Genomic DNA, 24,087 nt, shown 5'->3' on the forward strand with positions numbered 1-24,087 from the left:
TCTTTTATAACTTTGCGCCATTGCATGTGCTGATTCCTTCCTCTCCACCTTTGACCTCATAGATTCTTACTGGTTGTTCATATCTAGGGTCAAGCATTGTTTCCCTCTCAAAATTATTATTTATTCATTAAAAGCAATAGTTAAGTGACAACACAGTGCTGGGCAGGGGGGATAGTCCAATGTGGGACATATCTGAGAGGACAGTCACAACATGCTGTGTATTAATGGGCGCACATAATAGGAAGATTGAACACAGCCAGAGGGCAGGATGTGGAGGTCAATGACTGTGCCCCTGAGAGGGTGACCTATAAGCTGGGTCAAGAACAAGTGAACTGGGAGAATGGCAGGTTTGTTTTCATTAGGAACCAAAAAGCCAAACTGAATCCAAGGGAGGTTTATTTGAAAGAATCAGAGGAATCTCATGGAATCCAATAATGAGAAGTGGTTTGAAGGGGTGGGTTAGGCAACCAGAGTTATATCCCTCAAATCCCCTCCATCAGCTTTTCTCAATGGTCCTTAACCTAATTCTTGCCCCTCAGAATAGTAGCACCCAGTAGGACAGAGCATCTAATTGTTGCTGTTCAGCCAAATCCATGATTAATTTCAGCATAACCGGCTGTAAGAACTTTTGACAATAGAGATATTTACTGTATTTATTTATTTACTTATTTATTTTAAGTATATTTTTATTGATTTCATAGAGGAAGGGAGAGGGAGAGAGAGAGAAACCTCAATGATGAGAGAGAATCATTGGTTAGCTGCCTCCTTCATACCCCCTACTGGGGACCCAGTCCTCAACCCAGGCCTGTGCCCTGACAGGGAATCAAACCATGATCTAGTTCAAAGGTTGACGCTGAACCACTGAGCCAGCTGGGCTGTCTTTATTTATTTTTAATAAGGACACCTGAACTCTAATATGTCCCTTCCTTGGAGACTCTAGATGACAAGGAGTAACCAACTTCAGACAGCTTTACTTTTCACTGTAAGACTCTAAAACTCTGTCCTGGGGAAGCCCATAGCTTGAGTTTTAGGGGATAGTTTATCAATGATGGTGGTTGAACCAGCTGCTTTTCTTCCTCTCCTTGTTGACTGCTGACTTCACCTGGACATGGCACTTTTCTCTGCCCTGCTGGGACCCCACAGCTAATTCCACATATTCCCCAAAGGTCTGTGCCTTGCCAACGCACTCCCACTTTATGTCTAAGCCTAGAATCATTTTTGTTGGCAGGCTAATTGCAGTGGATTTATAATAAGGAACTTGGGGAATCTCTTGGAATCTAACCTCAGGGCTGTCTTCCTGAGAAATGGGAAGATTACAGGCTCTCTCTGTGTCTGTTTTGTTCTCTCAGTCTCTCTCTTTCTCTGTCTGTAAACCAACTTTGCTTCAAGAATGATGTTCCCCCATAGTAAGTGCCTGTGCAGGACTTTGACATGCCCTGGTCCTAATTCTGTACTCCAGGTCTAGTGTTTGTAATTCTGGGAGAGAGCCCTGTCACATCCACTGGGACTTTGGGAAGATATGTCTAAATATCCCCCCAAATATACCATCCACACGATGCCAGGGAATGGGTACAGCAATCATAAGCTGGAAGAGGCACGTGTAGGGAACTTCAAGTGGTTCGGCATGGCTGAGTGTAGCGTTTAGGGCGGGTATAATGAGGGATGACGTAAAGAAGCAAACAAGGATGGAATTGTGAAAGGCCTTGATGCCACCATAAGGAGTCAAGGCTGGAAGAAGCCACATTCTCTCCTCTTCCGGCCCTTACACTTGGTACACCTTCTACCTGGAGGGGACACCATTCCTCCTCTCCTTTATTCACTAACTATTTGCCTTCAGCTTAGATGTACCTCCTCTGAAATCCCTCCCTGACCTCCCAAACCTGGTTAGTTGTGTGTTTCCCTAGCTCTGAGCAGTGCTCATATTCCTCTCTGTATTCTGATTGTCTCTTCACTTTTCTATCTCTTTCACTAGAATATAAACAGCCACCTTGTCTGAATGTTTGTTGTTGTTGTTGTTGTTTGTCCATAGCACAGTGCCTGATAACCTTAAACATTCAGTAGGTATCTGTTTAAGGAATGAATAAATCAACGAATGAGATGATGTTAAATCCAGCTGCAGCAGTACCCCTTTTCTTTCTTGAAGGTTAAATCTGATTTTTGCTTCTCTCGTAGACCAGCTGGCACTCCCTTGGCCCCTGGTTGGTGAGGAATGAAAGCCTTCCGGCAGGTTCTCTGCTCTCCACCCCATGACTTCATGCAAATTCTCTCCAGACACCTCTCTCCTCCTTGTTCCCTATCCTCTTCCTACATGACCAATCTAGATTACTTTCCATATGTGAGTCTATATTCTGTCATCTTAATCCTTTCCCTTCTTCACCCATTTCTTCCTGATTTCCTTCCTTGACCTGCTGAAACATTCCTCCACTCAACGTCTGCTCATCATTGAATCACCTGTCAGGATTTACGCATTCCTGCCCCAAACTGGCCTTCCACCAGCACATCATGTCCTCCTCTCTATATCAGACACATTCATATGGATATAGCAATTCACATCTCTGGCTCTCACAAGTAGCAGAAGAAGCAATCTATAGCCCTAACCGGTTTGGCTCAGTGGATAGTGTCAGCCTGCGTACTCAAGGGTCCCCGGTTCAATTCTGGTCAAGGGCATGTACTTTGGTTGCGGGCACATCCCCAGTAAGGGGTGTGCAGGAGGCAGCTGATCCATGTTTCTCTCTCATCGATGTTTTTAACTCTCTATCCCTCTCCCTTTTTTTCTGTAAAAAATCAATAAAATATATTAAAATAAAAATAAAAATCATCATTCTCCCCTTAAAAAAAAGAAGAGGCCATCTATAATTATAGATTATGATATAACTGCTATATTGACTTATTTCACTGATGACTCTGGTGCTTCAAATCAGTATTGTAGAACAGTGGTCAGATACATGTGTATTGTGCATGTGTTCTGTCATTCAGTATTGGAGTGCCCCAGGGCTCGGACCTTGGGCCACTTCCCTTCTATATATTCTTACTCCACTGTTAAAATCATCCCATTTTAAGACTTAAAAACCATCTATGCACTGATGGCTCCCAAATTTATGTCTCCAACCCACATATTTTCCTTAAACTCCAGGCTCATATATCCAACATCTCTACTTGGATGGCAAATAGACATCTTAAATATACAACAGGTCCCAAACTGAACTTCTTTATTTTTAAATTTTTAAAATATATTTTATTGATATTTTACAGAGAGGAAGAGAGAGGGATAGAGAGCTAGAAACATCGATAAGAGAGGAACATCAATCAGCTTCCTCCTGAACACCCCCTACTGGGGATGTGCGCGCAACCAAGGGACATGACCTTGACTGGACTTGAACCTGGGACCCTTGAGTCTGTAGGCCGATGCTCTATCCACTGAACCAAACTGGTCAGGGCCCAAACTGAACTTCTGATCTTCCTCCAAAGCTAGCTTCACCCACAGCCCCCACATCTTAAGTGATACCAACTGGGCAGCTTCATCCTTTGAGTTGCTAAATCCAAAAGACTTGAAGTCATTCTGAACTCTTTTTCTCATACTTCATAGAGCTTCCATCATTAAATCCTGTTGGTTCTACTTCCAAATATACCCGGAATAACTTCTGTCCACTTCCACCGCTACTACCCTGGCTGGAGCCACATTCTCTTTTGCCTGGAACACTCCAATAGAGTCCAAACAGGTCTCCATGCTTCTACCCCTGTTCCCCTACAATCTAATTGAACAGAGACTTCCCTTTATCCAAAGGCTCTTTTGATGCACACTCTTTAATGGCTTCCCCATTTCACTCGTAGTAAAAACCAAAGTTTTGCATTGACCCATATAATCTCACATGATTTGCTCCCCACCTAACCCTCACCTCTTTGACTTTTGTCTTCTTCTGGTAATCTCATGCCCCTCCCACTTACTTCACTGCTGCAAGCAGACCTCTTGCTGTTCTTTGAACATGCTGAGCACCTCAGGATTTTTAACTCTAGCTGTTCTCTCTGCCTGCAGTGTGTTTCCCCACATTCACTTGGAAGCTCTCCCGCCTCTTTCATCTTTGTTCGAATATCACCTTCTCAGTGAGACTCACTTTAACTGCTCTATTTATACTGCAACCCATCATCACCACCCCAGCCCTCTTCACGTTTAATCCCCTTACTTCACTCTACTTTTTTTTCTTTTCCCATAACACTAATTTCCTTCTAATACTTGTATATGATAGAGTACAGTTAAGTCTCTAATTCTAGTTTCCTGTCTGCCTTCTTTGTAGATATAAGTTCTTAAGAAGGCAAAAATCTTTGTTCACTGTTTTATCCAAGCTCTCAGCAGTATGCTTGGCATATAGTGCTTGGTAAACATTGCCAAAAAGTGAACAAATGAAGAAACAAACAAATATCTCCTACCCTGTCTGCCTTTACATTTCTTTCCATAATCAGTGGTATCATCCCCAAATTGTGAGCCCCAAAAGGGTAGGAAGCATTTCTGTCTTTTCTTAGCAGAGTCGAATTTTTGACCTGAATTTCTGCAAACTATAATCTTGTGGCTGTGATTCTCCTTATAAGAACATCACTCACTCACGAGAACGTGATTTGACTCTGACTAATCACAAGATTGGAGTGGGCTGAGAGCGTTGTGAAAAGACTGTTATTTGCCTCAGAGCCAAATGGTAACATGCTAGGACTTTGTGGGAAAAGAAATTCAAAACAAGTTAGTGTAGAGAAAAATTTAAGGATTGAATTTTCATTTTCAGATGTAGAACTTGTCGAAGATATTGATTTAGTTCTGCAACAGATCTATAAAATTCTTTTGTGCCTTTAAAAATCTATCTGTGTTCTCACGTCACATGTTGTCCTAGGAGTGTGGAGGCCGTCCATCATGCTCTTTTATGAGTCACCCATGCCCTTTCCTGTGGTATCAGACTTTGCAGTGATTTCTTAATGGATTAATCCAACTGACAAATCATCAGATGTTCTTCAATTATGAAATGGGTACTTTTTGAATTAATAACACACCATATTCTTATACACTTAGATGCACATGAAATATTTTATTACATGACTTAACATTCCTTATCTAAATGGGAAAGGAGTATAAAGCAGCCTTCTAGGAACTTCTCAAGTTATAAGCCTTTGACTTTTGAATGTCACTTCAACCCACCCCTTGATTCAATCTGCTACACAGTTAAGCCCTTCCTCTATCTCTTTTCTCAGTCTTACCCTGTTATCTCTGTCACTTGTTTCTTTCCTTGTCCCTTTTGCCATTAATCACATTTACAGATCAGTTCATGTCAAGACCAAGAGCAGGGAGGCAGCGGAGTGGATCAAACGTAAGCTCGATATCAGTCCAGATGGATTAGATCCCTGGCTTTGTCACTTACTTTCTGCATGACCTTGAGGATGTGACTTAACCTCTATGAGCAGCAGCAATCCTTATATTTGTGAAATTGGTTTAATAATATCTACTTCACAAATGAGAATTCAATGAGGTAGTATATATAAAGTATTTGTTTCTTTTCTGCTTTACAATAGGGCTAGTAAATGTATAGTCTTTCTATTGGATTTGTTAAGTCTGAGGGCAGCTTTTTTGCATGCCTAGTAATACAGTTTCACTGGTATTATAATTAATAATCAATTTATTAAAGACAAACCTTGAAGTTTCTTAAGACTTTAAGTTCAATTTTTTAAACTTGTTATTGTGTTTATTAATGTAGCTAATGTGTATAAAAATAAGTATTCACTTTCACTATCTCTTTGATTAATATTTAGTTGAATCACATGTTTAAAATATTGAATTATCCTTAAACATTTAATAGTATATACAATCATAAGTAGTATTTTAATCAACACTTTAAACTACAATGGTGATCTTAATATAACAAATTCTTTTAAATAATCCAAAACTATTATGCAGGTTATAAATCCAACAAGGTATTTTTAAGTATTTAAGTATCTGTTATTAATATTATAAAGCAAATAATTGAATGTATTAAATAATATTCTCATACACTTTTCAAACAACTTAAAAACAGAAAAAAAACCCTTGTCCAAAACAGTAGGATGATTATAAAGCATACCACAGTGTAAATAAAAGTCTCCATATTGTATTCATTATTATCATGTCTGTACATATTTATTATATATTCTCCTCCCAGAAGTGGCTCCTTTGCTCTCAAACTAAAGGGAAGATAATTACTATTTCAAGTCCATAGACCCTAAAGTTATAAATATTGATCATTATCAGTGATTATAGATTAGACAAAGGACTTTTGTACTGACTCCAGGAGGTTTCTATCCAAATTCCAAGTTATCAAATGAAACACTTTCTTCAGTTTTACAAACTATTGATTTCACACTATTCCTGCAGGATTTCAGAAGATTTAGTACGCTCTTCCCACTGTCTCCTTCACAATGGGATCACAATGAGTCTCCATGTTGCTTAACTTTTGGTTATGGGCTTTTTAAAATGCTTCTGAGATCAAAACCCATCTGTTCACTGATGGTGAGATTCTGTGTCTTCTTTATTTTTTATTTTTATTTTTTAAAAAATATATTTTATTGATTTTTTACAGCAAGGAAGGGAGAGGGATAGAGAGTTAGAAACATCGATGAGAGAGGAACATTGATATGCTGCCTCCTGCACACTCCCCACTGGGGATATGCCCGCAACCAAGGTACATGCCCTTGACTGGAATCGAACCCGGGACCCTTCAGTCCGCAGGCCGATGCTCTATCCACTGAGCCAAACCAGTCAGGGCTATTTTTTATTTTTTGTCATCTGTGTTAAGTCAACCATTCTGTTGGTTTATTACCAAGTTCCAATCTGATTCCCAGCTTCTGCTCTCCTTTCCCCTCAACTTAGTGTTACTGGGTCACTTTCTATAAGTGCAAGCCTTCTCTAAATTTCCAAGGCAAGAGGAATTGAGCCAGTTCTTGAATATCATTCTGGGATTCAGTATCACATCACCATTAGGCTAGGCTTGTCCTGACATAGGCTACAAGTCTGGTCTCTGATCTTGGTCTCTTGTTGGTGTCAAGAAACACAGGTGGCCGAAACCGGTTTGGCTCGGTGGATAGAGCGTCGGCCTGTGGACCAAAGGGTCCCAGGTTCGATTCCAGTCAAGGGCATGTACCTGGGTTGCGGGCACATCCCCGGTGGGGGATGTGCAGGAGGCAGCTGATCGATGTTTCTCTCTCATCGATGTTTCTGACTCTCTATCTCTCTCCCTTCCTCTCTGTGAAAAATCAATAAAATATATTTAAAAAAAAAAAAGAAACACAGGTGAATGGCTTGTCAGCACACAAACACACTTGTCTTTCTGGAACAACACTGCTTGGGGAAATCCATGGAGGGGAACAGTAGCAGGCGTGAGGTTCCCCGTTGTCCATTAAAATTTGGAACAGCACAGAGAAATATGGAGAGGTTGGGTTCAGATGCAGATAGGAGAACCCTGTCCCTTGGGTTGTGGGGATTTTGAGCTGCAGGATTGAGAAAGAGTCAGCCCCACCTTTTGTGGCTGTGCAGAATGAAGTAGCAGAACATCCAGTTCAGAACGGTGTCAAAGCTTAGGCCATCCACGCTGATTTATTGTCTGTTACCCTAGACAAAATAAGACAATAACCTTGGAAACCAGGGAGATATGCCCCTCACTACGTGACCACGGCAAAGTTACTGAATCACCTAAACTTGCATTTCTGTACTGTTGAGACAAACCACCAACTCATTAGTCATTATGAGGATTAAATGAACAGAACAGTACACATCAAGCCTCTAGTACAGTGCCTGGCCAAAGACACACACACACACACACACACACACACACACACCACATATTCAGTAAATAAAAAGTTGTCTAGTTTCTTTTTTCAACCAGGAACAGACACACATAAGGACTAGAATCAGGTCTAGCAGTATAAAAATAGATGTTTTGCTTCCTTCCTAACCCAACTTCTTGTAAGAATTATCTGCACTTATATTTTCACTTTCTCACCTCCCAAATTCTGTCTGTGGTGGATGGACAGAGATTGCTGTCTCTGTATCTTTTCCCCTACCCCACTGTGTGACAGCAGCATGGCTGGGGTGACACAGACTCATCCTCCTTGCCACACTGGCTGTTTTAGGATGACCACGTGATCCAACAGAGGGAGGCTCAGAAGTGTGGTTTGAAGACTAGGGGTAGTGCTTTGTGGGGTGTGGTTCCTGGGACTACAAATGTTATGCTGCTGTGAGGACAGCCAGCCTGAAGGTAAAACTGGCACAGAGGACAGAGTCAAGACTAGAGTAAAGGAGCCAGATTCACACCATATTGAAACTAAAATCTGCTTGATTGCTATACTTTTAAGCAATGTGAATTAAAAAGAAACTTCTTTATTTTTATTTATGCTTTTACTTTTAGAAAACTTTCCCCCAGCTTTATTGAGTTATAACTGACAAATAAAAATAGCATAATTTAAGGTATAAAACATGATGTTTTCATATAACTATACATTGTGAAATGATTACCATAATCAAACTAACACACCCATCATCCACATAGTTACTGTGTGTGTGTGTGTGTGTGTGTGTGTTGAGAACACCCTCAGCATACTTCAAGTGTACAACACAGTATAATTCACTATGGCCAGCATCTATAATAATAAAAATGTAATATGCAAATCGACTGAACTACTGAATGACCATCTGGATGACCTTCCAGACGACCACGCTATGACACCCACTGGTGCAAGGCCAGCCAAGGCAGGTGTGATGTGATTGGTCAGGGGCCCAGCCATCACCCCATGAAAGCCCTGCAGAGGGAGATCCAGGCCACCGACCAGTGGGGCGATCAATTGGGGGGCCTCCATGATCACTCCAAAGAGGGAGGCCCAGGCCACCAACCCGGTGGGCTGCAGCAGGTGGGCAGGACCTCCCTTTGTGGGGTGCCATCGATCACCCCAAAGATGGAGCCCCTCTCTGTGGGGGCGATCTATCAAGGAGCACCGGCTGGGTGGGCAGGTCCTACATCTTTGGGGTGATTTATAGCGGAGCCCTGCAATCGATTGCCCCAAAGAGGGAGGCCCAGGCTACCCAGTGGTGGTGCTGAGGTGGGTGGGCAGGGCCTCTCTCTGCGGAGGTGATCCATTGTGGAGCCCCAGCCAGGTGGGTAGGGCCTACCTCTTTGAGGTGATTGATCATGGGGCTCCTAGGCTGTGAGAGGGCACAGGCCGGGCTGAGGGAGGCCCCCCCCTCCCCAGTGCACAAATTTTGTGCACTTGGCCTCTGATATTGTATATTTGATCCTCAGAACTTCATCCTACATAACTAAAACTCTGTACCCCTTGACCAAAATCTTCCTAGCAACTAGCAACCACCATTAAACTGTCTGCTTTATAAGTTTGACCTTTTTCACACATATAAATGAGTTCATGCAGTACTTGCCTTTCTGTGTCTGGCTTATTTTATTTAGCATAATGTTCTCAAGTTTCACCCACATTGCCACAAATGGTAAGATTTGGGTTTTTAAAGGCTTAACAATATTCTATTACATATACATACACTACATTTTCTTCATTCATTCATAGATTATTCCTATGTATAGCTATTGTTAATTATGCTGTAACGAACATGGGAGTGCTGATATGTCTTTGAGATACTGATTTCATTCCTTCAGATATGTACCTAGAAGTGTATGTACCTAGGTTATGTGCTAGCTCTATTGTTAAATTTTTAAACAAATTGCATACTATTTTCCATTATGACTATGCCAATTTACATTGCCGCCAAGGGTTCCCTTTTCTCCACATTTTTTCCAACACTTGTCTTTTGTCTTTATTATAAACTTTTTAAAAAATATATATTTTATTGATTTTTTACAGAGAGGAAGGGAGAGGGATAGAGAGTTAGAAACATCGATGAGAGAGAAACATCGATTAGCTGCCTCCTGCACACTCCCCACTGGGGATGTGCCCACAACCAAGGTACATGCCCTTGACCGGAATCCAACCCAGGACCCTCGAGTCCACAGCCTGATGCTCTATCCACTGAGCCAAACCGGTTAGGGTTGTTATATACTTTTAAATTTTATTTTAGTTTTATAATTTTTTTTTATTTTACAGGTAGCTTTTCTCTACCTGCAACCAAAAGCATTTTAACTTACCAATATTTCTACCCACTTCAATTAGAATTCAACTCTTGTCACTCCACCAATACTGCTACTGTACAGAGCATCCAAAGGGCCGCATGGTGAAGAATTCAGCAAATAGTTTTCCTGCTCCTCCATCTCAGCCTTGGAAGGTTAAGTTTTTCATCAGATATGCAAGTGTGCTCAAGGATCGTCATTGTGCACTGGGAATAATGGTAACGTGTTGGAAATAATGTACTGATACACCAAATACTGAAAATAATCTATGGGTGTACCCAATTTAATTTAATTTATTTTTACTTCAAATATACTATATGGTTTTCCAAATGTATACTTTATACATTATTAAATTATTTTCTTTATATAATATTTCTATTTATTTCAAATGTATGTATTTAATTTATTATTATTTGTATTTTAAAATTTTATTTATTTGACATAAGCATTTACTTAATTACTAAGTTAGTCACCAATAGAAGCCTGAATAAATAAATTATGTATTTATTTCATAGGAAGCAGCCAATGGAAGAGTGAAGCAATCTACATGTAATAATATGGGGTGGTTGTCAAGATATATATGAAGAGAAAACAGTAACAAGGAGAGCAGCGTGAATTTGTATGCTAGCATTTTAATTTCAAAAGACATTATTAGTGCTTGCGTATGTAGCTTTGAAAGGATTCATAAGAATCTGCTTGGTTGGTTCTGAGAAAAGGACCTAGATGGTGGGTGGTGGTGACAGGGCGTGAAGAAAATTAACTTCTCATTGCATAATGGTTTTTAACATTTGTTTGTTTATGTTTTTAACTTTTAAATTTATGTTGTGGTTACATATTTATTATCAAAAAATAAACCAGATATAGATCCAGAGACATAGAAGCATAGAATAGACTGATGAATCTCAGAGGGAAGGCAAAGGGGTTGAGGGTGGGATTAACCAAAGAACTCACATGCATTTATGTATAACCCATGGACACAGACAATAGTGTGTTGTGGGCCTCAAGGAAGGGAAGGGTTGGGAGTGAAAGGGGTCAATTAGGTAAAAAATGGGGCATCTGTAATTGTTTCAAAAATAAAGATAAATTAAAATATTAAAAATAAAATAAAATAAATTAACCAAATAAATTTGTTATTTTTAGTAAAAATACTTTAAAATTCTGCAACCTAATTTGTTGCAGAATATTACTGTTTATTAAAATTTCATCTTAAAATCTTCCATATGGTGTCTTTCATACTCATGGTTTTAAGAACAATTAAATGCTGATAAATCTCACATATTTACATCTTCTCTTTCTTTAAACTTGAGATTTAATTGACATATACTATGTATTATTTGGGGTATACAACACAATAATTTAATATATGTATGTATAGCAAAATGATCATCATAGTAAGTTTAGTTAACATCTGTTACCACACATAGTTACTGGATTTTCTCTTTTGAGTTTCAGACTCATTTACCTCAAGGCCTCCCTGTATATCTCACAGACATTTCAAAAATTGACAAAACTAAACAATTCTTCCTCTTACCCTTTTCTTAGAAAACTGCTTCTCTCCCAGTCTTTCCCCTTCTCAGTAAATGCTGTCACCTACACCCCTTATGCTCAAGGAAGCTATCTGGGAATTATTCTGGACACTTCCCTCTCTCTTAAACTCTATGTCTAATTAATTATGGAGTCCCTTGGACTATCTCATACTTATATTTTATTTTTGTCTCTGACTCTCCAGTGTGACCAGTATAGTCCAAGCCATCCAAACTTTCTTAATGCCATTTCCCTCAAAACTTCTACTAAAACCATTTAGTTCAAAGTAAATCCTGCTATTATTCCAACAATAAAGTCAATTTTTTTCTTTTAAGTTTTTTTAAATATATAATTGCTGTTATTTGCATATATGCTTTCTTGTTGGATTATAATCTCAATGACAGGAGGGATTGTATTATTTTTTTCAGGCTCTTATGCCTATAAACTAGCAAAATCCTTGGCACATAGTATATGATTGGTTAGTTATTCTCAAATAAATAAGTTAAAGAATGGATGAACTGCCCTGGCTGGTTTGGCTCACTGGATAGAGCGTCGGCCTGGGGGTTGAGGGGTCCCAGGTTCGATTCCAGTCAACGGCATGTATCTTGGTTGCGGGCACATCCCCAGTAGGGGGTGTGCAGGAGGCATCTGGTCGATGCTTCTCTCTCTTCGATGTTTCTAACTTTCTATCCCTCTCCCTTCCTCTCTGTAAAAAACCAATAAAATATATATATACATATATATATTTTTAAAAAGAATGGATGAACTTCTACTTTTCCACCTGAAAAATGAAGTGTGTGAAGTAGGTGATTTGCTATAATTATAAGATTCTGCTTCTCAATTTTCCCCAGGCCCTGTCCTACAAGGTTGCAACAGCCTTAGATCTTTCTCCTGGGGCATATCAGGAACACATGATATCCATGTGGTATCATGCAGGCCCCCTGAGGGACGGCAAGTGGTAAATGGTCCTCTGTTCTGGATGAGCCCATTGTGAGGACACAGCCATGGAGACCCCTTCTCCACCACCAGTGGCCGGGCGTCCCAGGCTGCCTATTGCTCAGTCCACAGTGTACCTGAGATTGTGAGGACATTTTTTCTTGAAACAAACAGTAAACAAAACAAGAAAGCAAAATAACTGAAAAATCCTCTTTATTAAATAACGAGCAAATAATCTATATACAATCCCTGGTCTGTTGCACAGGAGTGTTCCCCAGTGTCCTGCAGAGGTTACTCCACGTGACCCAAGTGCAAGCTCAGCAGCTGGTTGAATGGCCTGTGATGCTTGTGAAGCTGGCTGGGGAGACACACGGTTCGCACTGGCATTCTCAGTCACTGCGCAGGCAGGAGAAAATGCACCATTTTCAACTCACAAAGACTGCAGAAGAATTACCAGCTTCCTTTAAAATGCCCCTGTTGTGCCTTCCTACACATCTCTCCTAACAATGAAACCAGCTGTTACTCTTCAAGATACGTGTCACTTTCTTTGCATTTGGGTCAAACTCCAACTGTGACGATCCACTGAAGAAATAGAAAAACCCTGCAAATACAGACAAGGGAGATAGTGGGATGTTTTTCAAATAAATAAATTTGACAACATACGAAACCTCAGAATAATAGATAACTAGGAGTGCAAAGTGTTTTAGAATGTACTATGCACCAGGGACTATGTATTAAGCATTTCACATGTGTCTCCCCTCCCCTAACCCCGCCCCCTTTTATTTCTGCAACGGTCCTTTGAGGAAAGTATAGCCAACCCCATGATACAGAGCAAGTTGCAGTTCAGACAGATTTAAATGCTCAAAGGAAAGGATGGAGACAGCATTCCATCCCAGCTCTGTCAGATAGCAAAGCCAGGCTCCGGGTTATTAGGTTATTTTGCTTCCAATCAGAGGAAATTCTCTGCTCCCTGGGAAATTATACTCTCTTTATTTTCTTTCTTCTTAACACTCCTCCCTTTTCCCCACATGGCAGCCGGAGGGGCATTCTGGCCTTGGAGGAGCCCAGGGGACCCGCTGTGGCTCTGCCTTCCTGGTGCTATGGCTACTCTGCAGTAGAGACCACCAGCCTCCACCCACCTATGCTTGAGTAGGAAAGAACTTTTCAAACTTTGGGTGCATGGAAATATAAGTATTTGCAACTGACTAATGTGGCCAATGACTGACGACTCAAGAAAGGTAGAGAAAAACCTCCCTGGGCATTAGTAGGAGCGCCAGCTTGGCGTGGAGGAGAAAGCCAGCCAGCCAGTGTTAGGTTTGGCCACACCACGTGAGGGGATTTTTATACTGACTTTGATTTTATCTGGATGTATAAAGTTAAGTGGAGAAATTTGTGCTACATATCTTCATAATTCAAAACAACTTATATGATTGGTTAAAAATTCGTAAATTTGTATGATTGGTTAAAAATTCGTAAATTTAAACTTAGGGAGGGAGGAGATAACTGGTTAAAGAAAACCTGCTATTAAAAATTATTTCAATTCTCTTTCCTCTGATGCTATCAAATGTTTCAAGGGCCTCATTGCCAATAAGATAAGTATCACTTACCAAATGCTTCAAAAACAGCATCAACCTTTGGGCCAACCCCTGGAAAGTCTTCCACTATTTGCCTGGGAAAGCCCGGATCCATTGACTGTTTCTTCTCATCAAATCTGCACCAAATAAAAGAATGCAGGTCAGCTTTGCATAGAGGCCAGGTTACCAAAATTCTTAAACCATGTTAAGTTTATGTGGAATTGTTAATGTGGAATTCTAGTAAACTTTCCAAGTACTGCAAGTAAATGATAAACATTCTTAACACTGCAGAAATATGTGACTTTAGTGGTACTGTAAACTTAGCTCTTCAAAAAATTATTTTTAAATTCTCTTCCCCCAGAACAGAAGCAACATTTTGATCTAGAAAATGCTGTTCATTACTATATTTCTTAAGCCTGGGCAGAAAGAACCTTAATCATCTTTCTATCACAAGGACATGAAGGTATGAACAGATACATAAAGTGAGTGGAATCAATCATCTAAATGCAAATTTCAAGTTCCCCATCATACCTGGCTCATATATGCCCTCCTGACCCTGAACAACGGGGTTTTCTATGCCAGTCTCTTAGAAAATGGGATTAGAACAAGAAACAAAGCACAGGAAATGCATTTTGGACTCATTGGGTAGAACCGGGTTGGTCTGCTCAGATGTCTCAGAGTCTGGGCAGATGACTAGGCATCAGCCTCTCTATGAGTCTTGGGTTCTATCCATGAACCTAGACTGCCTCTGCTCATTGTCCTCTGAAACAGGCAGAGGCAATTAGTCAGTGAGGTTAAAGGAATCCGTTGAGAATCATATAGTAAAGTTGGTAAGACAAGACAAACACCCAACAACATAATGACTAGACCTTTGGGACAATGGCCTGGGTTCTCAGGGCTTCTTTCAAAGAAGAAAAGCCCAGCTGGGTTTGGAGTCCAGGAGGGAAACCTTCATAGAGCTGGTGGGACTGAAGCCAGGACTTGAGGATGGGTGGGGGTGGGGCAGGTGCAGGTACAGGAGAGAAGAGGGCACTTCTGGCAGGTTGGGCAACGGCACAAAGGGAAGCTCCCTCCTATTGTCCATGGGACTCAGAACAGAAGAGCTCATGAAATGCCTGTTTCCAGACACTGCTTTTTAGAGTAAGCACCTCCCCACACTTGTCTAAGTCCCCATTCTTCCTACTGAGAGGGAAGCAGAGCTGCGTGAGGCAGGGGATTTCCTTAGAGAGAAAAACATGTCCCTGATTAGACTCCATACACAGTCATTCTGATCGCATATTACCTCCAGTATTTGTCCTCTACAAAGAAGTATGTTTTCTTCTTTTGTTTATCAAAAATGGCTGCATCTATTTTTTTTACACTTGGCGGAAAACCCAGGATGTGGATGCCTCTAGGGTAACCTGCTTGCACCTCACTTCCTCGGACGGCCCAGAACTGCTTTCCTGTTTAAAAAATAATAATTCAGAGTCACCTGGAGTTTATAACAGTTAAAACCTTTTGGCTTTAGAAATATGTTTCAGCACCTTTGATTTTATAGTAAATAGGAAGCCAGAATTTTAGATTTACTCACCAGCTCAACGTGGACATTTAAAAAAAAAATTGTTCATTGAATGAATGAATGAGCACAGATTGAATGAGGGAATATACAACTGAGCAATTTATATTACTGTGCTCATTTTTATCTTCTGCAAAATATATAAATAAAGCAGTGCCAGTCTCAGTCATTACATCATTAGCTGGAGTACTAAAGTAGACAGAATTTGTCACAATAGAAAAAATTAAAGTCCTATTCAGTTTTCCTGTGAGAGGGTTTATTTCAACAGGTTAAAAAATTATTACATAATAATTACCTTTAAAAATGAAAACAACATCCCTGCTAGTCACTTCATATGCAGCATCCATTCCTGAAGGAAGAGATGGCCAAAACGAAGAGATCAAATAAAATCCAGGTTCAAGAGTCCTTAGGGATTTGCGCCAAAAGTGCCTGGAATACATGTAAAAAGAAGTGAAAATTGAAAAACCGCCTTCCATCTTTATCACATTTTCCTGCCCAACCCATCTCCTGCCATTCCCTCAGCTTCTAGGCTGGGTGACTGACAGAGATCAGGTATATTGCCACTGGGAAAATATTTTTCTTTTTTCTTCAGAAAACTGCACTAGACCTCCTGCCATAGGATTACAGAATACCCGTCTTCTGTGAAGAGAAAGTTATCCCACAATGCAAGTTAATTGGCTGACTATAAGCCTTAAATTCCTGCAATTCATGTAAAACAGTGTAAATGTTATATATCATCTTTTACGTTTCCAAAAAGATAGGCAGATGTGTGTAAGTATCTGACTTAAAAGCAACCAGGACTTACACCATTTGGAAAAATTGGAGGACAAAAATTACATCATGCTGTGTACATCTTCAACAATGAACGGGACAGTTTTAGGGAAATGTGGGAATTGGAGCACCGGACCCAAATCATTTCAGTTCAGAGCAATCATTTTTGTTTATAATGTGTAAAAGCCTCTATTAAGTTTCTGTTTGTTTTCATTTTCAAGCGTTGCACATCAAAAGATGATTTCCTGGTCTGACCTGTCTTTAAAGAACAGGATTTCTCCCCTCAGGGTGGTGACAGCGTCGAAGGACAAAGTGGGATCACACATGGCCGGTGTCTGAGGACTTGCGGATTCTGTGGGCTTCACAGGGTCATCAGGGGAAGCTGGGGGAGGTCCTACAGAGAACAGACGTGAGGATGCAAACATTAGGAGGGTGTGATGCTTCTGTCAGGGCGTATACTTCCCAAACACTCCCAAAGGGCTCTGAGCTGACTGCAAATGCTTCCTGCAGCATTTTAAAGCTTTCCTGACGATCATCCCGGGGAAGCTAGGATGCCTCATTTCCCCAGCATCACTCACCATACAGGGACTGAATGCCAGTCACATCATCTTGAGAAAGGCGGAACCTGGCCAGGTCTGGGGATGAGTTGTAGACTGAGTACATCAAAGCTTCAGGGTAGGTCGAGTGTCCGAGACCCAGGGAATGGCCAAATTCATGAGCAGCAACGATGAATAAATTGGTCCCTATTTAGGAAATCATAAATAAGAGTTACTTATGTCTTAAATGCATGTACATTACAGATGTCGGCTGTGTATTGTATTTGTTTACTTTCAGGAAGCACACAGGGCTTTTTATGCCTTGAGTTTTAGTGGCAGGCTGTTTTTTCAAGGCCTGTTAGTGACATCAATCTTTGAGACAAAGTGTCTAGCCATGTCCAACTATTCCTCTCTCAGGAGCCTGTTAACTTTATGAGAACCAGGTCCCTTTTCTCATACTCTGGAATAGAACAAACTTATTTCTCTTCATTCGTCAATGAAAAGCTAAATACTGTCTTACTGGATTAACCTTTGTTGGTTACAGTCTAAATTAAATGAATCACAGCTTATATATCTCAATTTGAAATCCTTAAACAATCTTACTGCCATTATTTGCCATCAGAATATTGCCTGCATAATTTTTCTGCCTCGTGATGATTATTTAATACATATTGGCTCCAAAAATAATAATGATAGATGTCATAGAATTTGTAAAATTGATTTAAGACATAACATGCTCAATCATGTCTAGCATTTGTCATAAGAGATTTTGGCCACACAAACACTTGCTGTATTCAGATTTTTTTTCTTCATGTTATAAGAATAAATTAGAATGCTGATAATTGGAAGGCATTGGGTAATTAGGACTGAAATGCCAAGTAAGTGGACTTTACTTTTAAAGTTCTCATTTACGACTTTGCAGGAATGTTCCTTTGAAGGAAGAAGTTGCTAATTCAATCAAACTAAGGCTTTTATCCAGCATTAACTAACCTCACATTTGTACTCTCTATAGGGATTCTGTTTGCATTTTTATTATAAATCCCAATTAAATTTCAGGAGTATTTATTTTAGCCAATTGTTTGAAACTTTGGAAGCTATACCTCAAAGTATCCTATATAATAAAAGGCTAATATGCAAATTTTTCCCTCCACCGGGAGTTCGACCAGGGGATGAGGCCTGCCGGCCAACCACCCACAACCCCTCCCCTCAGCCAGCCCAGCCCAATTGGCCCTGATTGGGGCTGGCCGGCTGGACCCCACCCGTGCATGAATTCATGCACTGAGCCGCTAGTCCAGTTATAAACTGAGAAACATTTTATTTGGGGGTTGCTCCTTTCCTTCAGAATAAATCCACAATAACCCTTCTTAACCTAGAGAGAGTAAAATGTTATTCTAACCAGAAAAACCTGAACTGAAACCTCAGTTTCTGGAATTTAATTCTCATTTCTGTTTGGGAGAGTAAAGAAGTAATTGGGGGACATTTCCCCAGTTGAATATAATCAATATCCAGGGCACATGTTAGTATAGATTCAATGGGATACAATCTACAATTTGAATATCTGCTATTTGATATAATGAGAAATTGTTTTTACTGATGGTTTAAAATCACACAAGAACCAGATTAATCAAAGAAATACTTAATGATGCTTCCTATAATGTTCTCACCTAGATAGAAAATAAACATTTTTAGACATCTGAAAATGTTGTTAATAATGATTACAACAAAAATATATTCTGCTGGTCCTTGACCCATCAGCAAATATAAAACAACCCATTTCTTGAATGTTCTTAGTTATTAATAATTTTCCAAATATAAAAAAAAATCATTCTGAGAGACATAAAACTAACCTGATGTATCCTTTGTCCATTGTTCGTCATCATCAAAGTGAGCATCTCCATTAATCCCTGGCCCGGGTGGATAGGCATGAGCCAAAACCATTCCAGGTCCATCAAAATCGAAAAAGTCTCCATGTTCTAATAGAGAAAAAAAATTTTTTACTGGAAAGAGGGGTAACTACAATCACTTTGGAAACTTTTCCAATAAAATACCACCAAGTAAATAGATGCATTTCATGTTTTTGTTGTTAATGTTGCTTGGTTTTGTTTCTTACTTCTAACTGCAAATGTGATCATTATGTCAGCCTCTCCTTCATAGATCCTGGAGAATGTCAGTGGAGTCACCTCCTCCCAGACTTTCAGAGCTTTCTCAATGGCAGAATCAACAGCATCTCTTGGCAAATCCAGTGTGTAATTCACAATCCTGAATGAGGACAATTGAAGAAGATAATATTTTCTCCTGACATAGCCCCTTATAAAATCTCAGTATTATGTGGAAACCTCTCAGGACCCATTCATTACCTGTAGGTGAGGTGAGTCTTCCTCCACTTTGGCATGCCGGGAAAGGTCCTGAATTCTCCGATGTCAGGGACTCCGCACCTGGGCTTGCGCATCACCTCCAGCGTGGCTGAGTCCAGCTTCCCTGTCACCTTCAGCCCCAGGAACTTCTGCATTTCTTGGATTTTTTTAACAACAGGGCTACTGTCCTTCCTTCTAGCAAACTGTGTTGCGTCTTTTGCAAGGTTGTAGTAGTTTTCGAGGTAGTGCTATTGGAATAAAATGTGTAGTTTTTAGGTCATTCTCAGGACTTTTTAGGCTTTTGGAGGACATTTGTGCAGTTGCCCACTTCATCTATTTTAAGTATTCCTCTGGTTTGATGAAATAAGTGTCACATTCTGTTTAACTTTTTAATTATAGACTCTTCACTTTTGTTTAATCTTTGTAACTAAATAATCTCTACAGCTTAGTTTATTACCAAATTGAAATTAAGTAGAACATTTAACTACAGATCTAATCAATTTAAAGGAGAAAAAACAAACCTACTTCTCTGGGCATCATTGTATATTTCAGGTATATTTATCCAGTTCCCTCAATTTTCTATTTTGTGTGTCTCACAAGGACTTGGCTTAAGAAAAGTAAATGGATAAATCCCTGTGTCTAAACATGACACTAGCAACATAAAAATCTAGTTATTTGTACATTGGATGAAAATATCTAAAGGTTCCCTATGGGGAAGGGGGCATCCAGATCAAGTCACCCCAAAATGTGCCTGTGTGATATGCAGATTATTTTGAGCTAAAGGCAACTTTAGCCTCCCACCCTGAACTTCCAGAGAAACTTCTGCCTCCCACCCTTAACATCCAGGAAGAATTTGAATTAGAGGGCTTGCCCATAAAATACTACCACAGATAACCTTTTGGACCCACCTATATGTGAGGGCAACCTGTTATTTACTAATCATCTCTCCTCATCCTGCAATGACCCTTCGAGACCCCTGAGGTGCATTACCTCATTCCTAGCTCAGGATGCCTCATATACCTCAATCCCATTTCTGTCTCTGAGCCTCTCCTGTAGGTGGGGTCTCTGGCCCATGGATGCCGAGTTCCCATACATCTGTATGTATGAAATTCCGTTATTTTCTCTTATTAAAAAAAAAAAAATACCCAAAGAAATTCCAAAGCAAGATACATCTCCTCCACTCTCCTTGCTATGCCGTCTGTGACCTTAGGAAAACACCTGGCCTTCGCTTTGCCCTATGTGACAGGAGGTGCCCAAACAGTGTGAAACCGAGACCTCTCCCACATGCAAAACTCTATATAACTCTCTGTGCGTGAGCTAGCCATGCACCGTAATTCAAACCACTCTGCACGCGTTTTATGAATGGAAAGCAGAGGTGGTTTCCCCACTTGGCCCTGTGAATGAGCGTGAAGGCTGTCTCCCTTAGTTACCTGAACTAGGTCCATGCTGTCCTCCTCGTCCCTTGCAGCTCTGTTCAGCGGATGGGCTGAGCAAACTGCCAGACTCAGCAGCAGTAGCACAGGAAGATTCTTCATTGCTCCAGGCTGCGCTCAGATCTGGGTTGTCTTAGTGCCTTGCTCTTTGCCTAACCTCTTCTAGGTCCTCCCTCTGGAGCCCCACCTTTATAGGCTGACAGTGTTTGTTTAGATCACCCTCAGCAGCTTGACTCACTATCGCTGTCATCCGGAGAGCAGCAGAACCACTTCCAAAAATCCCAAACCCAACGTAGGATGTTACAAGCTACTTTACTAATTTCTCTCAACCATTCCAAATTTGCAAGTCAAAATAATGATTAATCTCCAGGAAATGCTTCCTGTATTACGAAAGAAAAAACTGGGCTTTTTTTTTTTTTTTTTTTTTTTACTCTGGAAAAAAAGTGACTGGAGTTTACAAGACAATTTATGTTTGTGTGTTTGAGAGATGGAAGCTGACTTAGTAAAATGTCAGAATTGCATAGAAGTTTTAAATGAGTTTTAAAAGTGCATCCAGTCTCTTTGGTTGGTCTTAATTCTGTATTCATTGATTAATGGGCAGCAGATCTGTAACAGCTGTTTTGTGAATGCTAATAAAATTAAAATGAATTATATTGTTCACTAGACTAAAATTCTTCTACACTATTTAAAAATTCTCTTTCAATCCCTTTGCCTTCTCTGTAAATTCAAACTAGTAGATACTTTGAACTTAACAAAAAGCCATACTAATTTCTTTCTCCATGCTGTTCATTTATTTCTCCCCTCCCCTCCCCTCCCCTTCCTACCTCTCCCCTCTCCCGGCTTCCTTCTCCTCTCCTCTCCTCCCTGTTTACTTTTCTTTCCCTTTACTTTCCTTTCTGTCCCTTTCCTTTCCTTCCTTTTCTTTGTCAAGTATTGTTCACATCAATTTTCATATATCATAAAAGGGTCATATGCAAATTGACCCTAACAGGAGTGACCAGAACGACCATTTGACCAGTCACTATGAGGCACACTGACCACCTCTCTGTCCCTCCCCTGGCCAGCAGGGTCTGATGGCCCATGGCCTATCAGTTTCCATTAGTGGGAAGAAGATACAATAGAACAGCCTGGAAACCGCAAATCTGTTTCCTTATCGCCAGGCTCTAGAGGTCCCTCATCGCCAGGCTCTAGAGTCCCTGCTGGGTCCCTCGGAGCCCCTTCTCTCCTCCTCTGCTCAGCCCTGCTCATCATCGGGTGTCCCAGAGCAGGAGGGAGGAAAAAAGCTGGACTTAGCAATGCCACCCACCTGAGGGTCAGAGGTAGCAGAGGGATGTGGTGACAATATACAGACTTTGGAGTCACACAGACTCTGCCAGTTAGAGCTCTGTAACCTCTCTGAGCCTCCGTTTCTTCATCTATAAAATGGGTATGATAATAGTACCGGCCTCAATGGAATGTCACAGAGTTTGCATAAGATTGTGCAGGTAAGGCTCTCAGCCCGGTGCTTGACAGGTACTAGGCGCTCACTGTTGCCACTGTGATTGTCTGCCCCCTGCCCTCCCTGGGCTTACGAACCCCAGTGCTTAACTGGCAATGTAGGCAGGTGTGGGAATTGTCCTGGGGCCCCTGGGAGAACTCGGATTCCGGATTCCCGGGCAAGATGGCTCTGCAATATGAAACCCCTGAGGGTCAGGAGCCCAGCCGGGTCCCAGCATGTGCTCCCTGGGTCTCCGGTGCAGTACCCGCTGCCTTCTCTCTCTTCCTGGCACTGTCCTGTCCTGTCCTGCCTCAGTTGTCACTCACGCCAGGAATCCCTGCGTCATCTGTGTGCACATCTGTCCCCAGCAGCCCCGCTCGTGTGCCTCCCAGCTCTGCCCTGCACGTGGGCAAATCACTCCAGGCCTTTGCTTTCTCATCTGAAAGCTGGGAATAACAGTGCCGCCTCCTGGGGTTGTGGATCAACCAGGTCGCCAGCTGAAGCACTTAGAAGAGCGCTGGGGCCTGTTTTAAGTGGCCATTCCTGTTAGCTGTTCTGTTATTGCTGCTGAAAGGCCGGACTCCTAGGAGTAGGGGTTCTGAGAGGTGCCCCTGTCCTGTGAAAACCCTGCATGAGAATCTTCAGCCTCTTTCAGAAACTATGAGCTCATTAGCATAATAAACCACCTGTGAAGGACCTTTTGACTCCTGTGAGCATTAACAACAGAGTAAAAAGCCTGAGGCCCGGGCCTGGATGTCTGTCCTGTATACCAATAAGTTGCTGGTTAGGTTCCCTGTCAGGGCACATGCCCTGATTGTGGGCTCAATGTTTCTCTCTTTCTTTCTTCCTCTCTCTCTCTCTCTCTCTCAAATAAGTGAAAACATATTTTAAAAAATAAAGTTAGAAGTGAAGTCATTATGATCCCATGGCTGCAAACACTAGGTAAAACATAACTCAACAAGAATAAGAGACTCCTAAAAAAAGAAATTATAGAAATAAAAATAACATAGAATTCCAACAAGGAAGAAAACGGGCATCTAAAGGAATCCATGTGGCTATAGGGGAAATCACTAATGAACCTAGATTTTAAAAGTCAAACTGGGGAAAATGTATTTGCAGCAAATATTTGATAAATACTTAGTATCTTTAACATATAAGAGCTCACACAAATCCTATATAATAAAAGCCTAATATGCAAATCAACTGAACTGCGGAAGGACTGGCAGAATGACTGGTCGCTATGATGTGCACTGATCACCAAGGGGCAGATGCCCAAAGCAGGAGCTGTCCCCTGCTGGTCAGTGTGCTCCCACAGGGGGAGTGCAGCTCAGCCAGAAGCTGAGCTCATGGCTGGCGAGTGCAGCGGCGGTGGAGGGAGCTTCTCCTGCCTCCATGGCAACACTAAGGAGCAGTGAGCAGAGAGGTAAGGAGCAGCAAGAGGCAGGTGGTAAGGATTAAGGGGTCCCAGACTGAGAGAGGACGCAGGCTGGGCTGAGGGACCCTCTCCCCACAGTGCATAAATTTTGTGCACTGGGCCTCTAGTCCTATTAATAAAAGCCTATGTGGTCGTGACGCCCTCACGCTGTGATGCCCTCACACCATAATGAGCGATCACCAGGAGGCTGTGTGGGCAGCAGGTGCCGTGCAGGTGGGCAGGGGCTTGACGTCGCATGCGCGGTGCGGAGGCGGGCCCCGCGGCTCCAGCCTACCTCTTTGGGGCAAACGATCGTGGGGCTCCCGCACTGTGAGAGGGCACAGGCCAGGCTGGGGGACCCCCCTCCAGTGAACTAA

At 41.3% G+C, this 24,087-nt stretch overlaps 1 protein-coding gene across 1 annotated transcript; it reads right to left on the reverse strand.

Annotated features, from left to right (window-relative positions):
* Window positions 1-12,794: 12,794 nt before the first annotated feature.
* On the reverse strand, window positions 12,795-20,983 carry LOC308524370 (stromelysin-1-like). The gene is made up of 10 exons (XM_081098756.1): window positions 20,817-20,983; window positions 19,390-19,634; window positions 19,143-19,291; window positions 18,880-19,005; window positions 17,075-17,239; window positions 16,752-16,890; window positions 16,021-16,154; window positions 15,453-15,612; window positions 14,204-14,307; window positions 12,795-13,197 (listed from the first exon to the last, which is right to left on the reverse strand). Exons 1-10 carry the CDS (start codon window positions 20,919-20,921, stop codon window positions 13,097-13,099), a joined length of 1,428 nt encoding a protein of 475 aa, XP_080954882.1. The 5' UTR covers window positions 20,922-20,983; the 3' UTR covers window positions 12,795-13,096.
* Window positions 20,984-24,087: the final 3,104 nt, after the last annotated feature.

The sequence above is a fragment of the Myotis nattereri genome, assembly GCF_964212035.1.
Source record: "Myotis nattereri genome assembly, chromosome: 9".
NCBI lineage: Eukaryota > Metazoa > Chordata > Mammalia > Chiroptera > Vespertilionidae > Myotis > Myotis nattereri.

Coding starts and splice junctions, on each gene's coding strand:
- LOC308524370 (XM_081098756.1), bottom strand. CDS start 20,921: ATGAAGAATCTTCCTGTGCTACTGCTGCTGAGTCTGGCAGTTTGCTCA. Junction 19,292..19,389: donor AAGACTCACCTCACCTACAG/GTAATGAATGGG, acceptor GTCCTCATTCAG/GATTGTGAATTACACACTGG. Junction 19,006..19,142: donor GATCACATTTGCAGTTAGAA/GTAAGAAACAAA, acceptor TTTCTCTATTAG/AACATGGAGACTTTTTCGAT.